The sequence below is a fragment of the Panthera uncia genome, assembly GCF_023721935.1.
Source record: "Panthera uncia isolate 11264 chromosome E2 unlocalized genomic scaffold, Puncia_PCG_1.0 HiC_scaffold_19, whole genome shotgun sequence".
Lineage (NCBI taxonomy): Eukaryota > Metazoa > Chordata > Mammalia > Carnivora > Felidae > Panthera > Panthera uncia.
The window spans coordinates 32,654,543-32,675,255 of NW_026057588.1; the positions used below are offsets into that span (position 1 = coordinate 32,654,543).

Sequence of the window (20,713 nt, forward strand, 5' to 3'; positions counted from 1 at the left end):
TAAGGAGAAGCCAAGCTTGCTACCTCCCATGTGGTTTATATACTGTACCCCGAGCAGGAGCACGCACCCCATCTGGGGCCACCAAATCTTACTAGCTTCCTCAAGACCAGTGAATCAGTTCATTCAATGGCATGGCAGCCTCCGCCACAGCCTGGAGCTAAGGGACAGCCAGAACCTTACCACAAACCAGCCCAGACAAAGGGGAGGGGGTGCTGCAGGATCCACCTGAACTCCCACCCAGTGGGACCTCTCAGATGACTGGTCCAACTCATTCACTCTGCACAAAACAGGCTGGAATCTGGGAGAGGCAGATCCCTGACCAAGGTCACTGGCAGGCCCTCAATAGAACTCGTCTCCGGAAGCACTGTTTTGAACTGTCTTGCCCAAGTAAATTTTTCCAGGTCATCAGATTTCTCCCTACAGGACTCCATCTAGGGACTTTAGCGCTGCTTCATTTGGGGTGACAGGTGAGAGCAACGTCCCTGAGCCAGACCAGAGAGAGCCTGAGCAACACAAGGGTGTGCCAGATCCCCTTCCCGCTCAGATGATGAAGGGTGAATTGAAAGCAGGGACACTCTGGGCGGGACCCTGACGGCCCAGAACACCTTTGTCTGGAGACCATTACTCCCCCACCAGTTCCCAAGGAAACCCTGGGGGTCTGAAAACTGGACGGGGTTTCAAGGACCCGTGAGCACCTGGTTCTTTCTGACCCCCCTGGGCTTTTCCCGAACAGGTCCCTGGCGGCGGCGGGGTGGGGCGGGGGCGAGCGGCGGGGGCGGAGGAGGCCGCTGTCCCCAACCGCTGGGGTTCCCCTCGGGAATCTGAACAAAGAGGGAGGCAGAGGCCGCCCCCTCCCCGGGAACCCGACGCCGCGCGGCTGCAGGGGGCGCGGGAGGGTAGGGGCCTTCCGCCGCACCCCGCCAGGTCGAACGCGGTTGACCTTTTCCCCGGACGCCTGCGAGAGGCGAGAAGCGTGCGGGTCCACAGGGAGTCTCGGCTAGGCTCGCGTGCCGCGGCGTCCGCTCGCCCGCCGGCCCATCCACCGGCCGGGCGCTCCCGCCGTGGCCGGAGGGGGAAGCCGAGCGCCCGGGACTTCTCCGCTGCAGCCACCCTGCCGGGCCCAGCCGGCCGGCGGAGCGCCCACGCCCACCACACCCACGTGGGCACGCCCCCCGCGGCGCGCCGCCCCCAGCCCAGCCTCCGCCCCCGGCAGCGGCAGCGAGGTGGAGGGGCTCCCGGCTGCCCGCACCTGCACCCGCGCGTTGGCGACGGCGGCGCCGAGGCCCGGCTCCCCGCCTGCGCGTCTGTCTCGTTCACATCACCCTCGGTGAGTCGGCGGCGCCCTCGGTCTTTCTCCCCGTCTCCCCCCGCCGTTGCGGCTGCGGCCAGCCCGCCACCCCTGCTCCGCCTCCCCTCGCGACCCGAGACTCGGCGAACCGCGCGCCCTCTCTCTGGGGCCACAGTTGGCTTACGAGGGCGGTACCCCCTCCCAGCCGGACGCGGGGACCTCCCCGGGCGTCGCGGTGGGGGAGGCGCGGGCGGCAAGGCCTCTTTGTTCGGGCGACAGGCGCCGGGGCCCCCCTCCCGCCGCCGCCGCCGGGAGTGTCACCCGCACCGAGCCCGCGCGCTCCCTCCGCCTCCCGGAGATCACCCCGACCAGGTGGCGGCGCGCGCCTTTTAGGGGTGCGCGGTCGTGCAATTGGTGGATTTTTTTAACCGGTTTTGGAGGGGGGGAGAACGGCGAGGGGGGCGGCGAGAGCGCTCCTGGCTCCCGGCAGCTCCGCCTGCCAGGCTCCTGGCTCTCCTGCTGCTTCGCTCCTCGCCTCCCGCGCTCCTCTCCCGGCTCGGCCGAGCTCGCTCCCCGACGCCGCAGCGCGGAGATGAAGGTGCTGGGACACAAGATCGAACTGCTGACAGGTACCGCCGGCCCTTCTCCTCCGCCGCCCCTGGGCGCGGCCCTCGCCGCCCGCTACTTTCCGAGTTGGAGCGGGAGACCGGCGCGCTGGCCGGGGTTTGGGGCGGCTCGGGTTCGAGCTGGAGGAGGGGGTGCGGATGCTAGCGAATTTCGAGCTTGTGCGCTCTCTGTTCCTGCGCGGAGCACCGCTCCGAGAGAGGACGTGGGGCTGTGTCCCGCCCGGCCCTGCTCCAGTCCGCGGTGCTGGCGTCCCGCAGGAGGGAGCGCGGGTCAGGGGAGCGGCCCCTTGGAGTCTCCGACTAGCCGAGCTATAGCCAGGCCATCGGAAGGGATTTCAGCGCCCTTGCCCTCCAGTCAGTGTCGCCGTCCCCCAGTAAAGAAGGAGCTCCCTGGGCTCCCAACAGGACCCCTGCCATAGGCCTTTTATTTCCTGCTCCCCGTAACAATCTGAGCGCCTCTCCCTAGAAGTTTCTTGCTGGGAGTAGAGGCCAAGTGGTCTGTGAAGTGGGCAACCAGATGGGACCCTGCTGACTGGGGGCTCTCAGCCTTGAGGCTCCTCTGGAGAAGCGGCCAGACACCCTGCTGGAAACCACATCCAGGGTGCTGTGGCCGGAGATCAGCAGAGGACACTGGGTATGCCCAGGAGTGGGGGAGGAAAGAGCAAGGACAGGAGACCCAGTGTCTGAAAGGTGGGAGAGCTCTCCCACTCCTGAGGTTGTGTGGAGAGACTCGGGCAGGTGGAAGGGGGCTAGGAAAGGGAAACACCCAGGGCCACCATCTCCCCCGGGCCTGGGCGGTGAAGGTGCTCAAACAGTGTATCCTGGGGCCATGTGTGGAGTCGGGCACCTGGAAGACTTTGGTTTCTGACCTCAAGGACCTTACTGTCTGGTGCCAGAGAACAGAGCACAGGAACTGTGTTACAAGACAGGGAAGCGGGCAGCAGCGTGGGGGTGCGTTCAGGAAACAGGTTGGAGTCTGAGGGCGCTGGAGGGGAGCAGAGAGATTTGAACACATGGCAGTGTTTGAGCTGGACCCTAAAAGACAGAATTTCTATTAATGGAGAGAGAGGTGGCATTGCAGGCTAATGGAGGGAGGGGCCAGCTTACATATAGGCCCTGCGAGTGGTGCAGAGGCTGGAGGGCCTGGAGCTGCGAGGAGGTCTGGTGAGGTTTCAGGCTGTGAGTGAGAGTTAAGTTACCTGCAGCTGCTGTCTCTTGGCTCCTGGCAAGCTCACAAACAAGGAAGAGGGGGCTGTTCCGAAGCCCTGGAAAACCTGGCCAGGTGCTCAGAAGTGCCAGGTCTTAGTTGGATGAGCCGTGGGGCTGACCCTCCCTCCAATCCCTTACCAGCTTTTCCTTGTAGAGCTCACTTGAGGCAGGCTGGCCCACCTGACTTCAAGGCCACTGCACTAGTTAATGCCCTTGAGGGAAAGTTTTTACAGCCCTGTGGGTGTTGGGAGCCCTGCTCACAGGGCAGAACTTCTGGATCCTCCCCTTCTCCTCTTTGGCCCCAGAAGGCCCTGGAGGAAGAATGCTCTTGGGAGGCATTCATGGGGGCTCCAATGGGGGTGCAGTTTTGGGGTCCCAGGGCAATGCGCCCTTATCTCCTGGGTACAGGGGTCAGGGACCCGCCTCCCTCACCAGACAGGCTTACCTGGTTCTGGTGGACTCTCTAAGCCCCTGGCCAGGCTGGAACAGGAGCCCCTAGGGCACTGTCGTGGGTCACAGCCCCCCCCCCTTGCACCTCTCACCAGGCTAAAGGGATGCACCTGGGAGACGGTGCATCCCTTTAGCCTCTGCCTGGTGGTCTTTGTGACCTTCCTCCCAACTCCATCCTGTCCTCCTCCTTGTCCCACAGATAAGGGTTCAAATCCCAGCCCTTCTGCTGACCAGCTATGTGATTTCAGACAGCTTGCTTAACCTCTCTGGCTTCAGTTTTCTCCTCTTAGAGATGAAACTGTTGACCCCTCCCTCTGAGAGTTGGCATGAGGCTCACTGAGATAGCACGGGTGAGGGGGCTAGCCCTGGTGGGCACCTCTTGGGCTTCATCTCCCTTCTGGAAAGTTCCTCGTCATGGAGAACTTCCACCTACCCTGGCTGGTTGGCCACTAGAGAGTTTGGCTCTGCCCTAACCCCACCTTATCCCTGCTCACATGCATCTGTGAGATTCTGACCTGTCTCCCCTGCTGGATGACGAGCAGGTCAATGTCAGTGTCGTTCCAAGTAGATTGTGGTGGCATATAGCAAATGCTCAATCGTTGTTTGAGTCCAGGCTCAGTTGTGTCTCTGGGAGGATTCCTTAGAGGCCCGTAACTCCCTGCCCCCTGCGTCAGCATTGGTGAATTGTTCCATTGAACCTCTTTGCTAAAATCCTACTTCTGTAGCTGTATACAGTTTTCACATTCTCCCCTTTATTCATCATGCCCCTTCTCCCAGTGAGGTTAGTCACTTCTTCATGCAGCTGGGGAAAGGTGGAGCTCAGTTTCAAACCTGGGTCCTGAGCCATCCCGTGTGTTCTAACTGCCCGGCTTCAGGCCAGTCTTCAAGCTGTGCACTTCTTTTTCCCATCTGTAAAATGGGATCATCATGGTACCTACCTGGTTGTGTGCTTCAGCAATTAGCTGTGAGAGTGTGTGTCAGTGCTGAGTGCAGTGTCAGGCAGACAGTCAGCAAATCGCAGTTGTAGGGCTTTTGTCCCCAACTACCTCCTCAGTGTCCTAGGGTCTCCCCCTTCCCCTTTGCTCCTCTTCTGAAATGTTCCAGTTCCTTCTCTGGCTTCTCCACACAATCCAGATCTCCCTGCAATGTGCTCCTGGGGGACTCTGCTGAGACCTCAGTTTCCCGTCATGTGGGACAAATGGGGCATGACACCTAGAGTTGGGCCCTACTGGCCTGACATCACAGCTCTGACATCAGGTGGGGAAGGCCAGGTGCCCCTCACCTGTGGGGCTGGAAGGATGTCCATGAGTTGTTGTGCCCAGTCGGAGCATGTCTTTTTGTTGCAGGGAGAAGAAGCAGGTGGTAGGGGCTGTTCTAGGAAGTTTCACAGGTAACTGATGCATATGGCAGCCAGCATTTTCCAGACTCTCTGAGTCTTGCAGTGTAAGGAGGGCAGGGATTTGGGAACCAGAACGGTCTCCTCTCTGTTTCTCAGCTCCTGAGCAAATTTGTAATTACTCTGAGCCTCCGTCTCCTGATCAGTAAAATGGGAATAAGGGCCCTACCTCAGTAGCACTGGGAGGACCCCAGCACATGGCCCCCCATGTGCCCACGCAAGCTTGCTGCAGTCTTCGGAGCACAGACTCTTGGTGCCTTTTGTAGCTGAGTGTTTTTTTATTTCTTAGTATGATGTGGGAAAGTGGGACATTAGTCTACTTGGAAACAGGAAAGTGATGGCTTATGTGCATTTGCACTCAAACAATATGTCTCCAAGATGGTTTGGAGTCCTGAGGGAGCTCTAAAGTGGCAGATTTGGGGCTCTGATATGGTCCCTTGGGAGCCCTGATGTTGGATGTTGGAAATGTTTTAAGAATACACTCAATGTGTGATTAAAAAGCAAAACTTTTTGCCTGTTCTGTCTGGAATTTTGGTGTCATTTGAATGCATGGAATATGTAGTCCCACACAATTTCATAGACTACCTTTAAATAGTGTTTGATTCTTGGCAGGTGTGTTGACCCACATTTTACATGTGGGGGAAAACGAGAAGCACAGATTTATCCCAGCAGGCTGAAAATAGGATCTCAAATCCTCATTTCCAGTTCATCCATTTCAGCAAACTCCACTGCTTCACCGGTGTGCTGCAGTGCGGGCGGGGCATGCAAATGAGGGGGCGTGGTCTGAAGAGGGGAGGGGTACGCAGGTGGGCCCCCAGCCACAGGTGAGGGTGGGGCGTGCCGAGACAGGCGTGCTGTCCCCACTGTCCGTGCGGAGGGCAACTGGCGCAGCTTTTATGAAGGGCAGGTTGGCAATGCTGTATCAGAAGTTTAAAAATATGTGTGATCTGTGACTCAGCAGTTGAATTTTTAGGAACAAATAAAGATGTGTGCAGAGGTGTTTGTTCAAGGGTGTTTATCCCATAGTTGTTTATAGAAAAAAAAAAAATAAACTGGAGCAATCTGAATGCCCAACAGCAGAGAACGTTAAATAAATGCGGGTGCCATCATACTAGGGAACCCCAACAGCTGCAAATTATGCCATCACAGGTTATTTACTCATCCGGACAGACACTCCCTTATACATGTAATAGTAAGAGGTGACATCACACTTGTGTGGCATTTGCTGTGTGCCAGGCACAGTTCTGAGTGCTTTCTATGTATTAACTCATCCCAACAACCCTAGGAGGGACCCGCTATTATTTCCTCCTTTTTATAGATAAGGCATACTAAGGCACAGAGAAGTTAAGTAACTTTCTGAAGGTCACACAGATGTTAAGTGGCTAGCTGGAATGTGAACCAGGATATCTGGCTCCAGAGTCCAAAAGTATGTCTCAAAACTGTTTTTTTTTTTGTTTTCAGAAAGAAAAAAGCCTTTTTCAGTATGTAGATCAGCAGTGAAAAAAGATGAAAAGAACCTAAGTAGAAATCTTAACAGTGGTTTCCTCCGATGAGTAGGATTGTATGTGCTTTTTACTTCTGTTTGCTCTTCTGCTTCTCTGACTTTTCTCAGTGAATGTGTGTTACATGAAATTCAAGTTCAGTTTTTAAAAACTAAAAAGGAACAGACGCAGAGAAGTGCTGAGTGCTGGGGTTCTGATGAAATCGAGCCGGCGGGAGCCCTGAGGAAGAGCCGAAGCCCAGTGCTTTGGAAGCGGTGTGTTCTTGGAAAGCTTGAGGGCAGAGCAGTGGATGTTGAAGTTGGCTTTCCATAGGGAAGAGGAAGTGTTCAGAGGCACAGTGAACAATTTTGACAAACGTAGGGCTGCAAGACCATGGGGGCATGTGTGTGCACTAGGCTGAATAACGACTCCCAAAGATATTCAGACCCTAAGCACTAGAACCTAGAAGTGTTAGATGACAAGAGACTGCAGGTGTGATTAAGGTAAGGCACGTGAGATGGGGTCTTTGTCCTGGATTAGCCAGGGGGGCCCTGAATGCAAGCACATGTATCCTTACGAGGGGGGAGGCAGAAGGATACTTGACCACAGAGCCTGGGAGAAGGCAATGGAATGCCCTGCATCAAGATGCTTGACTTTCTCCACACCGCTGGCCTTAATGATGGAGGACCGGCCAGGAGCCAAGCAGTGCAAGGAGCACAGTTCTAAACCTGGAAAGTGCAAGAGAAGAGATTCTCCCCTCGGATCTGCGTAGGAAGGAAGAGTGGTCCTGCCAAAACCTTCACTGCCGCCCAGTGCCATGGAGTTTGGACTTCTGACCTCCAAGGTGATGAGACAACGATAGGCCTTGTTTGAAGCCGCTGAGGTTGTGGTGATTTGTGACACCCAGGAAAACCAGTCCTGGGGTGTGCACATCAGACCCAGGGCCTCAGCCCCTGCGCCGGCCGGCAGCACAGGGTGGTGGTCAGACTGTGGGGTTGGAGTCTAGAAAGCTGGATCTGACCTACCCTGGCCAAGTGACCTCAGGCTGAACCTGGCCAAGTCCACAGGGTAGTCTTTTTTTTTTTTCTTTTCTTTTTTTAAATGTTTTGTTTATTTATTTATTCAGAGAGAGAGAGCAAGCACGAGCACGAGTGGGGGAGGCACAGAGAGAGAGGGAGACACAGAATCTGAAGCAGGCTCCGGGCTCCAAGCTGTCAGCACAGAGCCTGTCGCAGGGCTCGCACTCACAGACTGTGAGATCATGACCTGAGCCGAAGTCGGATGCTCATAAAACTGAGCCACCCAGGCGCCCTGCACAGGGTAATCTTGAGGGTCAACTGAGAGCCCTGCGATGCTGTTTTCTGAGTAGGAGAGCGTCACAGGAGCCTGGACGCAAAGCTGGTCTCCGTGTGGTGACAGAGGAGCTCTCGTTGCATTCATCCTCCAGCGCCTGAAACCCCAAGCCACAGATGAAACGTACATTCCAGCCAGAACGATTACAAGCCCCATAACAAACACTTCTGAGGACTTAGGTGCTTTTCCAGTTCACCTTTTGGGAGAGGCGTGGCAGGACAGATGCTGCGTGCCTGGTGGTGTGCCCTGTCTTAGGCAGGTGAGGTGGGGGGACCCCAGCCTCCTTGGACAGGACGCAGGGCATATTTCTGGGATGTCATCTCCCTACACAGGGGTGGGGGTGGGCATTCCATAGCCACGTCTGAGGTTTGTAGCCAGGATCATATTCTGTGTACCTGAGACAGTTTCCTGACAGCCTACTCCAGGGGCCAGGCTTGTGGGTGCCAGAAGTGGCTTTTAGCGGTCTTTTCCATGCTGGTATTTAGGAGGAGAGATGTCCTGTTGGGGCCCAGGGGCCTGGGGGTGGAACGGGGAAGCTGCTGACTCTCCATCAAGTTCCCTGGAGAATCCTGTCCGCCCCACCCTGAGCCATACACCTGCCTTTCCTTGTGCTGAGAGTAAGAGCTCTGAGCTCACTGCTCCCAAAGCCCAGGCCAGCTCCAGAGTATTCACTGAGAACTCGGCCCACTTGGTCAGGGTGGAGGGCGTAGTGGTCGGGGGTGGCCCCGAGGTCCCTCGTGATCCGAAGTGGTCATCCAGGAGGACTGCAGGCCCTGAGATGTTCCGGGTTGGAAAAGCCCTAGGCAGCTCGAGTGGACTGTGATGTTGCCTTTTGGGTGTGGTGGGCAAGTCCTGCCCTCCAGCCCATGAGCCCTCTGACCCCACACCCAGACCTGGCTGCCCCTATGTGATTGCAGGGTGGATGGGTGGGTGCTGGGCCAAGTGGAAGAAAAGACCTCGGACCTTCTGTTAGGTCTCCTGATTGCAGAAACTGAGCCTAGGGTAACAAAAAAGGACACTGTGGGGCAACTGTGGCATATGGATGTAGGGCACACGGGGCCACCGGACTCTGTCTGTCTCTCCCCCACTCCTACCTGTTCGGGTCTTTGGGTTGTTTTGGTTCTGTCAGGTCCTGCCTCTTGATGGCGAGTTGGCTGCTGGCTCACAGACCATCCTCCCCATAACCCCAGCGAAGAGCGTCCCCAAGGATGCCAGCAAAGGCCTGGTCCTGACAGGAGCCCGAGGCCCTCCCTGCACCCTCCGAGGCCACGCCCTGTGCTGTGTCCCCCTGGTTTCCACTCACTCACTCCCACCTTGCCGCTGCTTTCCCCTCCTCTCCTTTCTCTGGGCTCCAGCCCTGGATACCTCTGTCCTCACTCACCCCCTGGCTGGCCCCATCCGGTCTCACGAGTTTGGGCACTGCCTCTGTGGTGATGTCAGCAGCCCGGCCATTGGCTTCTCTGTCTGCTCAAGGCTAAACCTGCCTTGAGAGAGCTTCCCAGCTCTCTCCTCACAATGGCTCAGAGCAAAACCCAAGTCATGCTTGACTCTCTTCCCTCCCTCATGCCCCACATTGATGGCCGACAGTTCCCACTGGTTCTGCCATCAGGACACACCAGAACCTGAGTGCTTCTCCACCTCCACTAGCCGTCAGGTCTCTTCCAGGTCATTGCAACTGTTCTCCCTATTCCAGCCCCCACGTCTGTTCCCCCCAGAGCAGGTGGAGGGAGTCTTTAAGATGGAAATCCTCTCACATCACCCCTCTGCTCAGAACCCTCCAGCACAACTCACTCGGAGGAAAACCAGAGTTTTCCTAACAACCTTCAAGGCACAACATGATCTGATGCTCCTGCCCTTACGTCTTTGTCCCCAGGTCCTTCCCCACCCACCCACTCCCCAGCTCCCCTGAACGTCCCAGACAAATGCCTGCCTCACAGCCTCTGCCCTTCTCTCTGGCCTCAGTGCTCCTGCACGTCCCCAGAGCCCTCTCCCTCACCTCCGTGCGCCCTGTTTCAGGCTGTCTACCCCCTTCTCTGACACTGCTTCCTCTATTGACCTTGGCATGTCTGACACACCATAGATTAACTCAGACTTGTTGATGTTTATCTCCTCCCCTAGAAAGTTCCACAAAGGAAGGACATTTTGTCTATAATAGTATCTTGTCTTTGGTGCCTGGAACAGTGCCTGGTACGTAGTAGGTGCTCAGTCAGTATCTAGTGAGTGAATGAATGAATGAATGGATTTTCACCTGAGCCACCTGGCCACGCCTGGGAGTGTGGTTATCTCTGCCTGAACCACATGGATTGGGAATGGGGGGGGGGGGCAGGTAATGTTTCATAAAAGGAAACCAGGTGCCATTACAAGTAGGAAAGACCTGGGTGTTGAGTGAGTCCTGACACAGGGCTCCCTTCTGTAGACATTGTGTTTGAAGCAGGAAGACTCTGGGAGTTGCTTGGTGTGAGTCCTTCTCTCCTAGGTGAATGTTGTTCCCGAAAACACTAATACGTTAGGCATTTCGCAGGGGCTTCCTGTGAAAAAATACCCCGTAAGAAAGTTGCTCCCTCCTATTCTCTAATTCGGACTATATTGCAGACTCCTGAGCTGGACGAGGCTTGCTGCCTTAGCTTACCTCTTCGGATCTTGCATACAGATCCAGGACAAGTATATCTTTGTTTCTGGGAAATCTGCCAAATGAGGCAGATACACAGCTGAACTGAAGCACCAGTGTTAAAGAAACTTGAGAATCTGTAGCAAAAAATAAAAAAAATTAAACTGCCACAGTGGGCTTTTCAACTTTTTAGGTAGGTCACGGTTACCCATATCAGCAAGGTTACTGTGCACCTGTGAGGGCTGAGTGAGAAGGGGCTGGCTCCGTTGAAGAGCTAGCGGAGAGCATTGCTTCATGGAGTATACTGCCCACTGGAGAGAGGAAGCTGCAAGTTCTGGCCGAGCTCTGGCATTCCCCTGGTTTCCCTTGGGCAAGCCCTTTCCTTTCCCTTGGCTTTCTGCCTCTTCAGCATGTTAGGGTGGGCCTCCAAGAAAAATGCCCCACATTTAGATTCATTTCAACAGTATGGGACAGAAAACCCCAAGATACTAATAGATTAAACAAGATAAAAGTGTACTTCCCTTCTTTATAAACAGAGTCTGAAGATAGGCCATCCCGAATCATGGCTTCATGATTCTCAGGTACCTAGACTCCTTAGTATCCTGCCCCAGGGCCCAAAATGGCTGTTCAGGGGCACCTGGGTGGCTCAGGAGGTTAAGCATCTGACTTTGGCTCGGATCATGACCTCGTGGTTCTCGAGTTCAAACCCTGCATCAGGCTCTATGCTGACAGCTCGGAGCCTGGAGTCTGCTTCACATTCAGTGTCTCCCTCTCCCTCTGCCCCTCCCCCGCTCACACTCTGTCTCTCTCTCCCTCTCTCTCTCTCAAAAATAAATAAATAAATAAACAAAATGGCTGTTCAGGCCCCCACCTGCACATCTATATTCCAGCCGGCAGGAAGGAAGATGGATTAAAGAATAGCATGTCTCCTCCCTTTAAAGTCACATGCTTCCATTTACATCTTACTGGAAGAATGTTGTCACATGGTCATTAATAAGTTTTATTGCCATTATCCACCTGCCTGTCTAAAACGTAGGGATCTAGGGGTGCCTGGGTGGCTCAGTCAGTTGAGAATCAGACTCTTGATTTTAGCTCAGGTCTTGCCCTCATGATCAAGAGATCAAGCCCTGTGTCAGACTCTGTGCCGAGAGGGGGGTCTGCTTGAGATTCTCTCTCCCTCTCCTTCCACCCCTCCCCACTCTGTCTCTTTCAAAAATAAATAAATTAATTAAAATAAAATAAAATGTAGGGATCCAGGGGTGCCTGGCTGGCTCAGTTGGTAGAGCACGTGGCTCTTGATCTCAGGATCATGAGTTCAAGCCCCACTTTGGGCGTAGAGCTTACTTTAAATAGATGGGTAGATAGATAGATAGAGACTTAAAAATGTAGGGATCTATTATTAAGGAAGAAGGAGAGAACAGATATTGGGGGACGATTAACAGTCCTTGCTACAGTGGCACTTTTACTGGTTCCTTACAGTAGCTGCCCACATGGAATGTTATTGGGGTTCTAGTTGTGTCTCTCCTTGGTCTGTGTTTAATTCTTGGGGCCATGTTGTACAAAGAAACAGAGCTCCCACATTGGTGCTCAGCCTCCATAGAAGGAAATTTTATGAAAGAGCTGTGTTATGGCAACTCTGAGACACACATCTTTTTTGTACCCTCTCATGTCTAAAGAGGCTGTGTTGGGGAGACGGGCTCAGCGGTGCTGTCCTCGCTGTCTCGTGCACCTCAGAATCTGTGGTGGGGAGGGAAATCCTGGAGACAGCAGCAGAGCCCCAGTGGGAAATGCCACACCACCAGCATTCCTGATGTCAGAGGATAAGCACGCAGGCAACCACAATTTCAAGACAGTGACTCAGGGACATCGACCCTGGATGCGGAGAAGTTTTAGGAAGACTTTAAACCATTTATTTCACGTGTAGTTTCCTTTTTAATTTACAAGAGTGATAGATGCTCTTAAAAATCTGGGTCTAAAAGAGTGAAGTACAGGGGTGCCTCGGTGGCTCAGTCAGTTGAGTGTCTGACTTCAGCTCAGGTCAGGATCTCTCTGTTCATGAGTTCAAGCCCCACATCGGGCTCTGTGCTTACAGCCCAGAGCCTGGAGCCTGCTTTGGATTCTGTGTCTCCCTCTCTCGCTGCCCCTCCCCCCGCCCTCGTGCTCTCTTTCTCTCTCTCTCTCAAAAATAAAGATTAAACATTTTTTTCATAATAAAATAAAAGGGTAAAGTACAAAAAACTAAAGTAAGTACAAAAGTTCTGAAGAGAAAGAACTCATTATGTGAGTAGCAGTTCTGAAATTACTTTGTGTGTATATACCAGTAATGAGCAAATAAGTGAAACTATTATGGATAGTGAGAGCCAGGTTTCTTATTATGGCAGAAAAAATAACAAAGAAAGGGGGAGAAGTAGAAAAAAACTGTTGTGTTGGGGTGCGTGGCTGGCTTTGTCGGTGGAGCATGTGAATGTTAATCTCAGGGACATGACTTCAAGCCCCACGTTGGGTGTGGATCCTACTTAAAAAAAAATTAATTAATGAAAAATTTATTTTAAAAATAGAATTAAAGGTGTCAGTATATATTTCATTTCATCTATTTATTTATTTTTTAAGTTAATTTGTTTTGAGAGAGAATGCAAGTGGGGAGGGGCAGACGGAGACGGAGACAGAGAATCCCAAGCAGGCTCTGCACTGTCAGAAGAGAGCCCGACGCGGGGCATGAACTCACGAACTGTGAAATCATGATCTGAGCCGAAACCGAGAGTTGAACTCTTAACCGACTGAGCCACCCAGGTGCCCCTTAATTTCAGATTTCTACATACACACAGATGGCTAGATGTACAAGAGTGTGTTAGCATACTTACCTACATATCCTAACTCTGCTTGTTAAGACAGCCTGGAACAATGGAACCCCAGTGGCAATGAGCACACTAGTGCCCAAATCTTGGTTTCCTTTTTTTTTTTTTTTAAGTTTTTATTTTTAAGCAATTTCTACACCCAGTGTGGGGTTTGAACTCACAACCCCGTGGTCAAAGAGTCACGTGGTCCACCGACTGAACCAGCCAGGTGTCTCCAAATCTTGGTTTCTAAATAGCATTCTGCAATATGAAGAAACTGGGCTCTCTGGAGGAATGGTTGATTCCAGGATTCAGGCAGAGAAAGTATGAGATGAGTTTAGAACATCATAAGGAACCAGAAAACTTTAAACTACTCAAAACGTAATGGGTGTGTGGTAAAAGAACTCAACTCAGAGGACCCAGCTTGGAGGAACCCCCAATGACCAAATCTGACCCGGTGTAAACAATGAAATGATGATTGGATTATAACCCATAGACTAGAATAACTATGCATAAGTCCATAGTAATGTAAATAAGTAATTGGATAAATAAGCAATTGGAGGAGAAAGGACAGCTCTTTCTTACAGAAGAACTCCAATTAATAAATGTAGAAGGGACGGTGGAAATAGAAAAGTGTCATTAAGAAAACACAATAACGACTGTAGGCAGAAGTCGTCAATGGTTGCTACGGTTAGTGGGGAACATATGACGAGAAACAGGAAGTTGCATAATCTCAAAATATCTTCCCACAAGATACTTCTTAATTATAAAGAGAAAAAATAATAACTTTACACTGGAGAAACCTGCAGACACCACCTTAGTCAAGTGATCAAGGTCAGTGTCCCTAGCAATAAGACAGACTGACTGCCCCTACTTCCTGATAGGGTGTGGTGAGAAGGGCGCGTGGCATCTCTTCTATTCCTGCCAAAAATGCATAACCTCCGTCTAATCATAAAGAAGAAAACAGACAAACCAGGGCACATGTGTGGCTCAGTCGGTTAAGTGTCTATTTTCAGCTCAGGTCACCAACTTGTGGTTTGTGAGTTCGAGCCCCACATCAGGCTCTCTGCTGTCAGCACTCAGCTCACCTCGAGTCCTCTGCCCGCCTCTCTTCCTGTCCCTCTCCCGCACGTGCTCTCTCTCAAAAATAAATGAACATTAAAAAAGAAAGAAAACAACAGACAAACCCAAACTGAGGGGCATTCTACAGATTTAACTGATCAGTAGGTTGAGCCGACTCGATTTCAGCCCAGGTCCTGATCCCAGGGTCATCCGGGGTTGTGAGATCAAGCCCCGCATCCATGCACACAGCCTGCTTAAGATTCTCTCTACATCTGCCCCTCTCCCCCCCCCCCCCACCTCGTGTGCTCTCTCTCCGTCTCTCTAAAAAAATAAAAAGTAAATAAAATAGTGTTTTCAAACACAATTAGGTAGGTACCTTGTGGTGCTCCAGGTGTAGATGTTCCATTCTCCTGACATTCATTTGGGTTGTTTCCACTTATTTTACTCTTCCAAACAGTGCCTCTTTGCACACACTGCCTCATGGTGTATCCTGCTATCGGGATAGAGACCTCAAGACAATTGCAGAGTTGACAGGCCTTTGCATTTTTACAAACTACCGAGTTGCCCTCCAAATAAAGTGGAACCTCTGCAGTCCAGCCAACGGTAGGTGAAACTCTACCGCTTCCCCACAACCTCACCGACACTGAATGCCATCAATCTTTCGGTACTTTGAAGTCTAAGAGAAGAATCATTCACTCATTCATCTCATTCAACAAAAAAATACTAAGTGCCAGCAGAAAATACTAATGATCCGTTTCGTTATGATGTAGGGATGCAATGGGGAAGGGCGTTCTGGGTGGAGGGAGCAGCATGAACAAAGGCACTTGCTTCCTGTGGGTAGAATGGGCTCACGGGGTCAGCTGGGGCCATTAGCTGTAAGGGTCAGGATCCCCACATGGCTGCCTTAAGCACGGTGGAATGTGCTGGAAGGCTGAGTGAGTGAATGTGTGTGTGTGTGTTGTCAGGCTGGCGGTGGTTGTGGGGAGATGGGAATTCATAGGCCTAAATCAGGAAAATCAGGAGAACTGGTCTAGTTCAGGTTGAGCATGAATCAAGGGGCCATAACTAGAGAGAGGAAGTGGAGGCTGGACCAGAAAAAAAATCATATCCCCCGTAGCCTCCTGTTGGGTATCTAGTGTGGGAGGCAGAATACACATGGAGTGTGGGGTTTTTTTTAAGCAATTTTTTTTATTTTGTTTTATTTTATTTTTTGAGAGAGCACACAAGTGGGGGAGAGGGACAGAGAGAGAGAGGGAAAGAGAGAATCCCAAGCAGGCTCCATACCAAGCACAGAGCCTGACGCAGGGGATCCATCCCACAGCAGTGAGATCATGACCTGAGCCGAAATCACTTAATCGCAGGCGCCCCTGGAGTGTGGATTTTAGAGCACGGCTCTGGGTTCCCTTCTGGGATTTGCCATGGGGGGAGGGGAGGGCTGCACCATCACTCCCGCCTTGCACCTTCATTTTTTTTTCTCATCTGTGAAATGGGGATGCCGAGGGAAGGTCCAGTCCCCATCCCGGCTCCACCCCCAGTGCTGTCCCAGCCTTTTGAGGTCAGGATAGGGACAGGGAGAGGGATAGAAGGGGCGAGCTAATGTTAAGGCTCCAAACCCCTACTTAGTGCATTTGGAAATTGAGTTCCTCATTTCTGGGGTCCCAGTTTCTGGGGATTCTTTTCAAACCATGGTGCTGGCCATGCGGGGGTGGAAAGGTGTTTGGGTGCACAGGCTTGGACATGAGTCACATGCCCTCCCGCCTTGTCTTTCTTTATCTGTGGCACAGACCCCTCCGCCGGGTGGAGCGGGCCAGTACCAGTTTGACCCTGCTCCTGTTGCAGCCTATTTCATTTGCTTGTGGCCTTTCCTCTAATAACAGGACCTTACAACCAGGACTTTTAGGGGCACAGCATCCACATGGCACCTTGGACCATGACCTTGACCATGATCTGCCAGAGGCCCTCTTACTCTTGAGGTGATAAACCATTGCACAGTCCTGCCTCTTTTTCTCTTGGGGTTCAGTTTCTCCCTGCCCCACAAGGTCTGGATCACATGTATGGTTTCTCCTGCATAAACTAACTTCACTCTGTTTATGTCTTGCCTTTCTTCCACTTTGGTTCCTGTGTTGCTCAGTGAGACAGGGATGGGTGTTTTGGTGTGGGGAAGGGCTCTTCACTATGCAGCACTCTCCCTGCCCAGCACCTTTCTCACCTCTGGGCCCTGGGCACTAAATACTAGTAGGAGTCCCCTACCCAGTTGCTAAGACAACAAAAATCCCCGCAGTAGATTTCCAGACATCCCTACCACTGTCTGAGCAGTGCTTCCATTCAGCGATTGCTCTGTTAGGATATGTAACTACTACTGAGCAATTTAATTGGTGTATTTATTGAATAGTTTCAGGAATGACCATAGTAATCACTTATAGATATTTTTAAGTTTATTTATTTATTTTGAGAGGGCTAGGGGCAGAGAGAGAGAGAGAAAGAGAGAATCCCCAGCAGGTCCTGTGCTGTCAGCTCAGAGCCCGACGCAGGGCTTGATCCCACAACCTCAAGATCACGACATGAGCAGAAATCAGGAGTCAGACACTTAACTGACTGAGCCACCCGGGTGCCTCTGTATTTTTAACACTAACACATCTGAGGGTTTACATGGCCCAGACCTCAGCATAGAATCATATTTAAAGAAGCACAAACCAGGGATGCCTGGGTGGCTCAGTCAGTTAAGTGTCTGACGTTGGCTCAGGTCATGATCTTGCAGTCCATGAGTTCGAGCCCTGTGTTGGACTCGGTGCTGACAGCTCAGACCCTGGAGCCTGCTTCAGATTCTGTGTCTCCCTCTCTCTCTGCCCCTCACCCACTCATGTTCTGTCTCTCAAAAATATATAAATAAACATTAAAAAAAGATTTCTTCTTTCTAGGAAGGAAGGGAGGGAGGGAGGGAGGAGCACAAACCAGGAACCAAAAGTAATTTAAAAGAAATGCAGGTCCTCGTCAAGAATCACCCACATCCACACACCCACATCCACGCACATCCCTGCCGCTGCTCCCAGCTCCCGTTTGCCCTGTGATGTGACTCTGTCACCTGGTCAGAGAGGCCATGTGTCCATTTCCCCTACTGCAAACATCCGTGTAACCTTCCTGCCAGCACGTGTGAATCCAGCAAAAGACAGCAGGAAAAGAACCCAGAGTTGCCTTATGCACAAGGAGGAAGTTAAGCAAGACCCTGATCAATCACCTTTGCTAAATTCTATTTGTCCCATCCAGATGGGTACCAAAATCTTCCATTTAAAAGGCATTTTTGGGGGCGCCTGGGTGGCGCAGTCGGTTAAGCGTCCGACTTCAGCCAGGTCACGATCTCGCAGTCCGTGAGTTCGAGCCCCGCGTCAGGCTCTGGGCTGATGGCTCGGAGCCTGGAGCCTGTTTCTGATTCTGTGTCTCCCTCTCTCTCTGCCCCTCCCCCGTTCATGCTCTGTCTCTCTCTGTCCCAAAAAAATAAATTAAAAAATAAATAAATAAATAAATAAATAAATAAAAAATAAAAGGCATTTTTGTATCCATTGTCTCTGATGCACCTCTGAGGTGGGCAAAGGAAAGCTCATGCCCCCAGTTTGCAGAGAAGCATCCTTTTAGTGGTTTTGCCCAAAATAAAGTGAGTGACAGGGAAGAAATACCGGCCATGGTTCCAGTGACTCCAGGCCTCAGCACCGAGAATTTGGAGAGTTAGAATAATCCCAGGCTTATATGGATCTAACATGCTAGAATCAGGGATCAAAAGGGAGAAAAAAGGGCAGGGTGAAAAGAGCCATCACTGTTGCTTCCCAGACCCCTGGGGTCGCCCACCCAACTCTGCCCTGTGCCACCTATCTCCTTGCAGATATGACCGCGGCTTCTTTGTGGGAGGTCGATAGGAATGTCTCTTCCCCTCCCTGCCCAGCTTTTCTTTTCTTTTTAAAGTTTATTTATTAATTTTTTGAGAGAGAGAGCCAGTGTGCAAGTGGGGGAGGGGCAGAGAGAGAGGGAGAAAGAGAGAATCCCAAGCAGGCTCCACACTGCCAGCCAGCACAGAACCTAATGTGGGGCTCAAACCCACAGACCGTGAGATTGTGACCTGAGCCAAAATCAGGAGTCAGACACTTAACTGACTTGAGCCACCCAGGTGCCCCCCGCCAGCCACCCAACTTTTCTGATATATAATTGATATTAACTTTATCTACGTTTAAGGTATACACTGTGTTGATTTGATAAGGAATTTCATTTTCCTTTAACTTATCATCTAGCTACCTTTTTTTTTTTTTAACCATAACTTTCTTATGAAAAAGCTTCTAAGCCAGCACCCTGTGGGAATGTCTCTGTTCTGAAGCCCCACATCACCACCTGCTGGGCCCTGGGCTGCCTGTTTTCCATGGGCTGAGACACTCCCAGCTCTGTGAATTATAAGGTTTCTCTCCATCCCCCTTCCCCACCACCCCCTCGATCACAGGCCATCTGTCCCTGCACTGCCCACTCTCAGCCCTTTTCATAGCACCATCCTTGGGGAGGATGGTCTCCACAGTGGTTTCATAACAGGCTTGGGTGAGGGTGGGGACGCCCCAGTGCTGCCAAGGCGTTTAATCGAGTTGGCTATTCAAGGAGACTAGCAACTAAAAAAGTCCTAATGGGGGAAGAGTTTTCCAAGGTGGGGGCCCTTCTTTCAGCTCCCCACCCAGATGGATGGATGAATGCACACATCAGAAAGGATGGAAGAGAAAGGGGGAGGGGAGAGGATGTCTTTCTAAAAATACAGCCCATCTGCATTGTGTTAGCTGGTTTCCCCGGAAACCACTGGGAACAGAGAGCTCCAGCATGGCTCAGAGGTGCAGGGACCTGGGGGCCTGAGTAGGCAGGGACCTCCCTGCTGGGCTTCTTCCCTGGGGGGTGATGGTGGGGGCCCTGCCCCTCTCCATTAGCTTCCCATGAGGCCTGGGTGGCCATCAGCTCCCAGCCCAACCTCAGCACATCTAAACCCCAAACTAGACTCAGGTGGGGATCCCCATGCTATCACAAGGCATCTTGATAACACTCTGGAGGACTGATGCTTCCTGCTTCTAACAGGAGGGAAGGAAGCCCAGGGAAGGTCTGGAGCTGCCGCCTGGTCTCATGACAGTCTGCCACGGGAATAGGTCCCATCTGAGGCCCTGTGCCCTTGGGCCCCACACAACCACAGTGCAGACTCCATAGTCACTGGGCCTTCCATCTGGGAAAGGATGGGGTGGGATGTGTCTTCTGACCAACCAGCTAGTGGGATTGTCAGCCTTCAGGATGGAAAGGAAAGTCTGAGGGCTTCACCCTTAAGGTGACCAAAATAGAGGGCCACCTGGATGGCTTAGTCGGTTGAGTGTCTGACTTTGGCTGAGGTCATGAGCTCACGGTTCGGGGTTCGTGAGTTCAAGCCCCACATGAGACTCTGCACTGACAGCGTGGGGCCTGCTTCATATTCTCTGTCTCCCTCTCTTTCTCTGCCCCTCCCGTGCTCTCTTTCTCTCTCTCTCTCTCAAAAATAAACATTTAGAACAATTTTACGAGTGACCTAAAGAGAAGGGGGGGGGGGGGGGGGGGGGGGGTGTGAATGAATGGGAGGACTGAATGAGCACTGGACTAAAGCAGGGACTCAAAGACCCCCTTTCCAGGCCTGGCCCTATCTGGGCATGCCATGGAGCCTCTCTTAGCCTTGGTTTCTTCATCTCCCTTCCCTTGAGGGTAAAATCAAACCGCACAAGAAGTCCTTTGTAAGCCATGAAATGCTTGGGAGAATAAGGCACTGCTGATTATCTGCATATAGCCTTTTAAAAGTGTTGGCTTTTCTAGATTTCAGATGGTAAACTCTAGTTTTTCAGTCCTCCATCTAGGAATAATGCCTATAAGCTTTATATGTACATTCTTTCCGGCTTCTCTGTGGAACTATTCCTATTTTATAATCTCAAGGATACTGCATGTTTTCTACCTTCTTTTTCCATTTATTATGACACAAGCATTTCCCCATGTTATTACATAATCGTTTACAAGTGATTGACCTGCAGTCTGTGGAATGCCCTATTCATGGACATTTAGCTTTTTCTAGTTTATTATTATTATTATAAAAGGCACTGTGGTGAGCATTCTTACAGATAAATCATTAGGTGCCCTCTCTGGTTTCCTTAGGAAATTTCTTCCAGGGAGAGGACTGCGGAGTCCAAGAATATGAACGTTTTAAATTACTTTAATTCATTCTGCAAAAATGTCCTCCAGAAAGATGTAACAATTTATGCACCCACAAGCCGTGCAAGAGAAATGCCAGTTCTGGCGGCGGGGGGGGGGGGGGGGGGAGCTTTTTTTTTTTTATTATTATTATTATAATAATAAACTAGAAAAAGCTTTTTTTTTTTTTTTT

The 20,713-nt window shown here is 51.7% G+C and overlaps 1 protein-coding gene across 2 annotated transcripts in view; it reads left to right on the forward strand.

The window, feature by feature from the left end:
• The first annotated feature begins 1,041 nt into the window (after positions 1-1,041).
• The window catches only part of NDRG4 (NDRG family member 4), a 43,817-nt gene continuing 24,145 nt past the window's right edge, over positions 1,042-20,713 (forward strand). The window contains exon 1 of one of the 2 annotated variants that reach the window (XM_049622379.1): positions 1,042-1,327. Coding sequence is in view for 1 of the 2 variants with exons in the window: in XM_049622377.1 (XP_049478334.1) it covers positions 1,881-1,917 (37 nt within the window). In the remaining variant the exon portion in view is untranslated. Of the gene's footprint in view, positions 1,328-1,352; positions 1,918-20,713 lie in introns of those variants that run through there. The other variant, XM_049622377.1, reaches the window with a different exon arrangement.